This window comes from Pelecanus crispus, chromosome 2 (assembly GCF_030463565.1).
Source record: "Pelecanus crispus isolate bPelCri1 chromosome 2, bPelCri1.pri, whole genome shotgun sequence".
NCBI classification, from domain to species: domain Eukaryota; kingdom Metazoa; phylum Chordata; class Aves; order Pelecaniformes; family Pelecanidae; genus Pelecanus; species Pelecanus crispus.
Window position 1 is genome coordinate 101,499,281 of NC_134644.1, and position 10,623 is coordinate 101,509,903.

General features: G+C 41.5%; 1 protein-coding gene across 1 annotated transcript; it reads right to left on the reverse strand.

Moving 5' to 3' along the window:
• Positions 1–3,612: 3,612 nt before the first annotated feature.
• FRRS1L (ferric chelate reductase 1 like) lies at positions 3,613–10,409 on the reverse strand. Its single transcript, XM_075706201.1, has 5 exons — positions 10,202–10,409; positions 8,369–8,453; positions 7,738–7,876; positions 4,249–4,495; positions 3,613–3,785 (listed from the first exon to the last, which is right to left on the reverse strand). The coding sequence occupies exons 1-5, from the start codon at positions 10,407–10,409 to the stop codon at positions 3,613–3,615; spliced, it is 852 nt and encodes a 283-aa protein (XP_075562316.1).
• Between the last annotated feature and the right edge of the window lie 214 nt (positions 10,410–10,623).

Genomic DNA, 10,623 nt, shown 5'->3' on the forward strand with positions numbered 1-10,623 from the left:
AAACGATTCTATGATTCTATGATTTGTAGCAGGGTACAAGTCAGACACTACAGTAAAAAAACAAGGTCCCTTTGCAACAGGCACTGTCACAAATATACGTAGCTGATTTTTCTTCCAACTAACTTACAAACTTTAAGTATAAAACATTCTAGATAAGATGGACAGAGCGAGCAGAGGGTGATAATATGGTTAATGTAACAAGCAATGGTCACAGCTGAATTTTGTTCTGCATGGAAAGAACATATTCAAGGACGTTAATTAATGCCTTATGGTCTTTACCAGTCCTATCTGTCTAATTAATAATCAAAGTTAAACTTCCAAAGGACACCATACTCTAAACATGCACTTTCTAAACTCTATGCCTCTGTTATTAGGTCACCCCACAAGTAGTTCTTAGAATAAAAGCACTTTGGAAATGTGTTCTTTAACAGCTGCTTGCTAGTAGTCACCATAAAGAAACTAAAAATGATTTAATTTGGAGAAGGAAATGTCTGCCTCCTTTTCCAAAGGAGACCTTTTCCTCTAGTTTGTGTTGGTACCTGTTAATTAGAAAAATCCCCAAAACTATATGAAATGCCATAATCACTTAAACATTACTTTGAAGAAAGTTACTTTGTAGTAACTTTGTATAACAAAGATCAATCCTGCTTTTCAAAATTAACCCCGCCTCCCCCCGCAAAAAACCCACACGAAAACCAAATACCTTCCATGACAAGTTACTATGCCCACTCAAATGTTAAGACTTACCAAGTATCATACAAAGGTAAATATGATTCTATGAAATACCACTGAGTTAAAGCCTTTTCAGTTCCCTTGTGGCCCTTTTCTTCTCCTATTTCTCATATTCCTGCTTTTCCCATTTTGAAGAGCAACTCTCAGACAAACTCAGTGCTAAACTCAACCATCAGTTGAAATGCCAAAGAATAGATTGCTTTGCTGCTTGTTGTCGCCTTTTATTTCCTCCCATTTGATTAGAAATATTTCACTAGTGCTAATTAAGTCCTTTGAAGCTTGGGTGAAAGTTTTTATAGAAGTGCACATTTCTGCTAATACTTCAACAAGAGAAAAATACGATGACAAAACCACCAGACAGCACACTGACAAGTAAACTGAAAAAGGAAAAACAAAATGTATTTTTTACCCTAATTGAGAACATGGGTACCGCTGAAGACTGAGGCAGTTCGTACTTCACAGCAGAGATATCCTTAAGCAGCTCTGCCTCTGCTCTGAATTTGCTGTTGTTTTAGAGCCTGAACTTCAAACCTTTAAACCATGACTCCGTGTAAGCAGAAAGCAGCTCTACGGGTGTTGCACGTTTACCTTGGTGTTATTATTGTCATCTTTATCATACCACTGTGCCTGGGTCCAGCCAGACTATCCTAAATCCAGCAATGTACTAAAAAAGAAATGAGGAGCCAAAATGGGTTTCTATCCTACTTCAGTACCTTTCAATTATTAGATTAGGCCTTTAGTGGGTAATCAGGTAAATACCTGAAACTAAAACAGTAAATACAAGGCCATAAACTACAGCAACCCTGAGGCTACTTTAAATAGCTGTGATCTCTGAGAAGGAACTGTACTAGCTCAGCTGCCTACAAATTAGCATAAAGGAGAAAGAATTTCCCCTAATGATTTCTTTGCTTCGCCTGGTTGCTGAATATAAAACTCATTATCCAAGGCTTCAGTGCTCTGCTTCAGCCAATCTTAAGGCTAAATTTTACAGCCATCGTGCAGACCTTCCTTATTAGGTGGTCTCCACTATGTATTTTGTCAGATGATGAGTAGGTTGTCCAACTTGAGAGAAGTAATTTATGCTAAATAAAGCTACTATATGCTTTTTTTAAAGTTCACTTCATTCCCAATTTCTCTCCCCCCTCCTGAATCGCTGTCCAGCAATTTTAAGTGAAAAAATTCTTAAAGACATCAATGAGAATATGTATTACTAAGCAATCTTTCTTTTGAAATAGGGATAAACTGTTTGGAATGGAGATAAATTCCTCTTTAAACCTAATTCATACCCTTTAAGCATAGATTTGAAGAATGCTGAGCCTAAAAAAAAATTAGTCTACAAACTTCAGTCTGTGAATAATGATGCAAACCCATCAAAGCTAGTTAATCTTTTTACTCTATGCAGCAATGAAAATAGAAATGAGGTCCATCACATACTTTACCAGATCCTATGTTACAGAGTCCTCAAGTGTACCACATTAGATAGAACTTTGGAACAATTCAAATTTTAGATCTATTTAAATAGCATTTTAATGCAAGTTGGGAAGTGAATGAGCAACCTTATCTAAACGCATTTGACTACTACGTGTATATGTGTCATACACTTCCTGTTATGTGAAGAACAGAAATTCTCCACAAGAAATCAAAATTTTTTCATAATATTCTGTGGCTTATAAATACCTTTTGACACTTTCCATTTTGGTAATAGTTAGGACTCATCTTTGTAGTATTTATTGGTGATAAAAAAAAAATCTAATGTCTTTCCTCTTTAGCTCATCTTTTTCCACAGTAACTACATTTTAGCAATGATCTGATGAAGCTAAAGATACTGCTCTTATTAATCCCTGTCTTTCCTTACAAATAATCTAAATTATATTTCCATTTCTTTGTAAGTTAACACCAGCTGCCATATTCGTCTTTAACATGAACAAGATACACAGGCATACAACACAGAAAAACAGATTACTTTGTACTACTACACAACTGCTTAAAAACGTATTTACATGTCAGCAATAGTACTGTTTTTTTTTTCACAAAAAGACAAAAATTGATTTAATCTATTGGAAGGACATCCTATGGCTTGTTGGGAACTTCTGTATTCTCTCTGTTTTACATCTGTTTTTCCTTCATATGGAGAATTTGCATTACTGTATTCTCCTTTCCCCTTGTTTAAATAACTTTATATCTCACTCATAAAAGAAGTAGCCATTTTTTTCAAGCAGGCCATTGAAACACTATTGTTATAAAGACATTCATCACCTCTTTTCCATTGAAAAAAATCATGTTAATGCTTGATTATGCAAGTTTAGTTTTGGAAAGTACCAGAGCAAGTAAACCTTGATAAATATAAAAAAATCTGGGAGAACTGTCCATTGCTGAAGGGCAGGCTTTATACTGCTGTGTTGGTATCCTGATCTTAAGTTCAGAAACTGCGCTTGGAGTTGCACCGTCTGCACCAGAACTACCAAACAGCATTATAATGTTTTCCCAAATTTGCTTCTTGGGAGCAATTTGGAAGGCAATTTTGTTATTTGATAAGATGTTTTGCCTAAACACACATACAGACACCCCTCCCAAAAACACATACACACGCACACAGGCACGCACATTGATTTTACAAAAGTCTCCTTTTCTTTAAGCAAGTAGTCACAACACTGAAAATATTCTCCTATGTGTTCACTGATTATTCTTAAATGATTTGTTGCCACTCTGCCACTCAAAGGAGACGGTTATTTCATTCTTCTGAGAAGCTAACTATGTTCAAAAGCAGCTAGATGCTGATGGTGGTGTGATACAAATTCCAATAGAAAAATGCATCGTCCGTCCATATAGCAGTCCATCCTGAGAAACTTCCACTGACAAATTCTTGCTATTTTCCATCGGTCATGGGGTTCCCATCAATAAATAGAAGGTCAGTGCAACAATGAGGAGCAAGCAGAATGGAGAAGAGAAGGTCTGATAGGCAGCTGATGGCATGAAAATATCTTCATACTTGTAAATACTGACAACGCGCTCTGATACAGGTGGTGAGTCTATATCATGACGAGTTATAGAACCTTTAATAGGTAAGGGCAGAAAGAAATAACATCAGATGCATTTTTTCTATAACTCTACCAAAGAAACAGGTAGAAAGCTAAGTAATTTTCAAATCTACAGGAGCATGCAACATTACGCTGTCAGTGAGTAGGGTCATTTCTCTGTGTTCTGAAATTAAACTTCAGAATAAAACAAATGAAATTCAAGTAAACAATAAACATCCTTCAGAGGAATTTAGAACTTCTAGTTATGAATTATCCTCACCTAAATTTATCTTTGGGGAGTGGGAATAATAACTACATAGTGAAGAAAACACAACAGGTAGGACTATTATTTATTTTGTCTTCCTTTTTATCTGTTTTAAGCCCCATGCTGCCAGAAATTTAGTTCATTTAAGAAAGGAACTAGTAAGAATATTGTAATTGAAAGGCATTTATCAGTTTTGGCACCCCAGCTCTGTCAGAAGCATGGAAATCAACTTACCCTGAATTGCTGGACCCCAAGCAAACAGATAGTACCAACTCAGGTGCAGATCTACGATGGTTTCCTCTCGGGGAACATATACAGGACGCTTGAATCGACATGTTACGCGATTGTTTTCAAAAACCCCTTCTTCATCTCTAGCAGGATTTCTCTGGATTTCTTTAGCCCACTGACCAACATTATAGAAGTGTTGTATTCGGACTCTTCCGTTATCGTCATGAACACAAGCCATGACATCATCTCCTCCCTACATGGTAAAAACATATTGACAGAAGGAAAACAAAAGTGTCACAAAGCATTTCCTCATTTATGTATATAATTTTAGTTATCAAAAACTAATCAAGACCTGAGGCTCTTATTCCTTCCTTCCTTCCAAGTTACATATACACAAATATTTGTCTCCCTAACCATGTGTCTTCAATTAGATTGAACAGCACAAAGTGGATAGTAATATTTACTTACCCTTACTATCTCTGAATTCTGTTTTGGATCTTTTTAAGAGTTATTTTACCTAACCTGTATAACATATTTGTAAGAAATGATATCACCCTGACATCAGACAAATTAATTGATCATTGGAAGGCTGGTCTTCCGTAATTTGTGAAATTCTGAGATCCTGCTTCATAAAAACTGGCAGTCTTGAATCCATGATGTGTGCAAAATCCACTGCGTCAAATCATGGACAGAAATCCCACTAAATTTGGTAAAATAGAGGAGATAAATCTACTAAATCTGGGCAAATAGCAGCATAAATTCCAGCCTGTTTTTTCTAATCTCTTCTTGTGTCCACTTGAGGCAACATCACTTCTTATATCTCTTCAGAGAAAATGAAAAATGTTCAGCATGCAGTAACAGAATATAGAACACCATAAGATACAAGAAAAGAGTAATCAACATGTGCTTCTTCACATGGAATAAACAGCCACCAAGCACTACAATCAAGCAAAGAAACAACAGACAGAAGGAAGTGTGAGACAATTGTTTGTAGAGGTCATTCATAGAAATATTAAACCGGTTGCTAGAAGAGTTACACAAGGTCACTGCCAAAGTGGTAGAGCACTGCATCACTCAGGGACTAGCATTAATTTTAGGAGTACTATCTCACAGATGCCTTAGTATCTAGAACCATTAAAACACTATGCAAGTTGGATGAATGGCATTTTAGTGAACACAACTGCTGCAGCTATCAGTGCCATATTAAATACAGGTCCTACTTCACCAATACTAATCTTTCTGATACGTCACACTGATGATAGACATGATGCTTGCTAACGTGATCATCTCCGAGTTCTGTGTTATAGGGAAAGGAGAGAAAAAGGTGCAGTTTGGCTCTCTGGGAATACTGCTATGTGGATTTGTAAAAGATGTGCCAAAAGTGAGGGAAAAAGGGGACAACTCGGTAAAATACATGCTTGAAGAGTTTCTGCACTTCAGTGCTGCTGCAGGCAACCTTTCCAGCTTCTGTCTTGAGCCTATCCTTGTTCTCCATAATTTCTTTTCCAAGATTAATTTTTATACATCTGAGCATGAATCCCTCATTCTTAAGTACAAAAAGGCAAAAATAAAGCTGTTTTCACATAAAAAATTAAAAAGGAAAGAAAAAAGCATTCTGAATCTCAATTAATAGAATGACATTACAAAATCCTACCGAGGCACAAAAGCATGAAGGTGGAAAAGGATAGTGTAATTTCAGACAAAGAAATAGGTCACAGGACTTTAAAAAAAAAAAAACAAACCCAAACCCCAGAACTATTGAGGACACAAAATAGGGTTTTTTTCCTGAACTTCTGTAGCTATCCAGGCCACACCATTTTTACTAGGGCCTCCAAGGCACAGCCCGATTCTCACAGCCAAGCTGTTTCGACCCAGACTCATTTTACCATTACAGCCTCCGTATCCCAGGACACCCAAACATCCTGGAGGTTATGAAAAAGAATGAAGTCAGCAGGGGAACAAGAGAGAAAGACAGAAGCTAACTGGTTTAGTCCAGCTGACTGATGGGTATTAGATCACGTACGTGGCAAATTTGGAAGCAAAACCTTTTACTTTACACTTATTTTTATTCTTCTTACCAGAAGCTGAGACCTAACACACTGCTTGGTATGCCTGGGATGAAAGGTAATGCCTGCTTTGTGAGGGGCTGATGAGGTGCAGGCGGTGGGACGCTGGGATCTACTGCAGGTTTATCAGAGTTACAAACTGGTAACATGATCTCCGATAGCTTGGGGGTAAGTACTTAAATGTGCTGAGCTGCTTTGAAAACTCTGTTGAGCACTTGCATTTCCAGACATCTAAACTCTTCCCAAAATTTGGCTGTAAAACTGTTCCCCACAATATTAATAATTTCTTGTGACGTGAACTGTTCTTTATGACACAACAGACTTCTATCTTTATTTGTGTTTATTTACAGAGTCATATTAAAACATATATAGTAATGACTGAAAAGCACCTGCCCTCACATTTTCCTCCTATTTCTCATTCTGGGTCTGATAAAGATGTTGTTAAGTCAGCAGGACTCTTCCCATTTGTTTTTGTGGGTCCTAGCCCAGGACGTCTAAATTCTGTATTTTTTCAGACTACTGCTTATAACTGTACAAGAAACAGTCCTGTCCTCTTACTTGTGATTTAGGACACAGGCTCAGTATTGTTTTATATACTCAGGAGTGTTTCTGTATATGAACACCTACATTATGAACTGCATTTTAATCCTAAACATTTTACTAGGGATCACAGACAAAACATCTTTGCTTAAGTTGTCTATTACTCAGGTTTTTCAAAGTTCACACAGTACATCCTCCTGCTTTGCTCACTGAAACACAATGAAAAGTGAAGCTTTTGAATGAAAAAATAAGTACAGGAATAAGCATAAAACCAAACCCAATAAAATCCAGGAGAAAGAGAAACAGAAGAAGACATTTTAACAAGACTCCTTTCTAGCGTATGTACGCTTAAATTAGAGGAGTCATTTTGTCAGACATTTGTGGCTTCCCTGGAACAACACACACGTATGAAAGAAACAAAAAGATTTCCAAAGTTTAATGATAAAAGCCATATTTATATTGCTGAAAGTCAGCTGATTTACTGAAGAATAAAATTATTTGCTATTTAGTTTCTGATGTGCCTTTTGTCCAAGTAACACTGACATAAAGTGCGACAGGACATTTCCATGTGAATTGGCCTATCCCTCCGGAGGGCTTTTCTAATAAAAAGGCAAAAAGCTAATAACATTCAGACATTCAGAGCTGAACCAAAATACTGTTGTAATTCTCAGAGAAGAAGGGAAAGGACACGTTAGGAAGGATGAGGCACTTTTCTGGGAGGCACTAGGCCTGGCTTCTGCTCCCAGGGTGGCTACCAAATGGTGGTTTGTTTTCAGCAAGTCAGTTTTTCCTTATATGGTCTGTTTCTGACAGATCAAATACAAACCATTTATATCCTAGCATGTAAAAGTGTGCACACTGTCAACGTGAAGAGCTGTACGTGTCTTACCATTTTCTTGTCTGAGGAAAATCCTACCGCCACCCAGCCATCGGTATCAGCACTCAACTCAAATTCAACATCAGCTCCTATTCTACGGTAACTTAGAAAGTAGTCACAAGTCTCTGCATTGCATCCAGGTTTACCGTACCTAAACAGAATTGGAAATATATGTAGCTTTTCCTTGCAATTTGCTGCTATGGAACTTAATTACATTTCTGCAAGAAAAAACTAAAAGAATGCATTTTGGTATAATGGCAGTAAAACATATTACATTATGCTATACACAAAGTACCATTAATTAAGTGTTTGCAATTATTACTCTTTTAGTGTGAGAATGTATAGTATTTAAACAGTACGGCAAGCAATTAATTACACACAGTGTTACTCGACCTTCCTAGCCCTGGTTTTGTAAAGTGCTTTGCGAAAACACAAGAAACATGAAATAACTGCAGGTCCATAACTATGACGTACATGCTTAAATAATCTAGTTTCCTCAAATAATATAGTCCATAACTACAAAGCATGTTCTTAAATAATAAACATTTATTAAAATTAATATGGAACATTTACCAAAGTCTCCAATGCAATCAGTCAGCATTTGCAAACATAAAGGTATATGCACTCTTAATCTCAGACTGACCTGAAGCATCCCTTGGTTTTTCCACAGTCATCCACTCTGATTTTTGCAAATGGATCCACAGGAGGAGCAGTAGGGAAAGGGTAACCTGTATAATCAGAATAAATCATTACTAAATAAAATATGAGGAATAAAAAGCAATAATACTAAAGGGAAAGGGTTCCAATAGCATTTACTTTGTCTGCTGATAACTGAGCTGTTCAGATGAGGGACTACTTTGTCATATAAACAATCTCTTGCTCAGACGGTCCTGGGTCCAGGTACCAAAGTAACACTGACAACTGAAAACAAGAATTTTCTCAGGTTTCCTACATTCATCCAGAAGGGTGCCAGAGCATGGCTTTGCTACACCGAGGACAAAAGTTAACTTAAGGCTGCGGGAACACGGAGTAGTGCGGTCAACAAACAACTAGGGATCTCCACTCAGCTGTCTCTTTGTACACTCTTAGCCCCCTCAGGAAATCCATAAGGGAACTAAATCTGACTCCTTAGCTATAAACAACAGCATTAAGTATAAATGCAGGGCACCAGATTCAGAGCTGTAGGAACGGATACCGAAAGGACCTTATAATACATCCTCCATTAAGAAGTATAATAAAACATGCATTGCAATAAAAGGTAAGAGAGTATCAAAACAGGGAATCGCCTGCAGTTTTGACCCGCAATCACTTGTGAAGCAAGACCCAGAAGAGGCAGACAATGAGAGCTATGACTCCAAGCAATCCCCTGTCTGCTGTATGATAGTACGCCAAAGAGAACGTGCGAACATTTGCAAACAGACCTTTTCTGTCTTGGCTTGTAGAAGTTTATGTCCGCTGCATGAACACGGATATTTTAACAGGATGGTCTCTTACTGAGCCAACTGAAAACCAAGGTGCTAGCTGTGAAACTAGAAAGTCCTCTGAAAGCGCTTCATTGGACAGAAAATAAACACTGCAGTTAGTTACAGCATCTGCAAACAAACATTTAACCTACACAACCTCAGGCGTTTGGGAACCCTGATTCGCTTCCCTAGATTTCTGACAATGCCAAAGGAGAAAGTATGCTGTAAATTGCAAATTACAGCCTCCATTAACTGTATCGGAGGCCTGGGTAAATTAGCCAGCACGGACGTATAAAGTCGGCAAAAATTCACCGCAGCCTGTAGCGGAGCATCACCGAAAGACATCCTACCTTCTCACGTCTTCCTTTTTTTCAAACGCATCAAACAATGGGTTTTCAATGCAGCCTAGCCACAAGACTAGAGTTTTAACGTTCTGCCATTTGTAACTTCAAGTAAAAAAAGCCACAAAACCCCAGACGCGACCTCTGCATTTCTTACCACTCAAGACGTCACAGGGCATTTCGAAAACCACAAAAACCGGGGCTCCTTTTAAGTTAGCAGCCCGGAAAGCTTTTCACGAGAGGGTCTGCACCTCGGAAGGCGAGGCACCGCCGGCCTGCCCCGCTCAGCGGGACGGGGACGGAGCCCGGACCCCCGGCCCCCTCCCCGGCCCCTGCCGCGGCCCCGGCCCCCGCCCGGGGGAGACGCCCGGGCCCGGGGAGTCGCTGGGCCGCAGCCCGGCGGGGAGCGGGGCGCCAGCCCTGCGGAGGGCCCGGCCGCCGGGCAGGGTCCCCGGGGCTCCCCGCGGTCCCGCCCCCGGCCCCCGAGCGGCAGGGCCGGAGGCCGCCCGGGCGGCGGCGGGCGGAAGATGGCGGCGGGCGCTGGCCTTCGTGCTGAACGCCGCCCGCCGCCGGGCCGCCACCGACCGCCCGGCACGGCCCGGCCCTCCCGCCCGCCCTCCCTCCCTCCCTCCCTCCCTCCCCGCCCCGGGCTCGCCTCGCCGGCCGCCGCACCCTCCTCGGAGAGGTAGCGCAGGTCGTAGAACTCGCTGGCGAAGGTGCCGTACGAGGAGTCGTGGTGAGGCCGCGCCGCCTCCTCGCCCTGCTCCCCGCCGCCCGCCTCCCGCCGCCCGCCGCCCTCCTCCGCCGGGCTGGCGGCGGAGCCGGCCAGGAGCAGCAGCAGCAGCAGCCGCCGCCAAGCGCCGCGGCTCCGCACCGCCATGGCGGCGGCGGGGCGGGGAGGCGGCGGCGCCCGAGCGCGGCTCCTGCGCCGGCGGGGCTGGGCGGGGGGGGGGGGGGGGGGGCCGGCCCCGGGGGGGCGGCGTGGGAGGGGGCTTGGGGGGAGAGGCGTAGGGGCGGGCTGCGCGCGGGAGCGCTGCGCGTGGGGGCTGTGGTGGGCGGGGGCGGGGCGGTGTCGCCCCCAGCCCCGGCCCAGG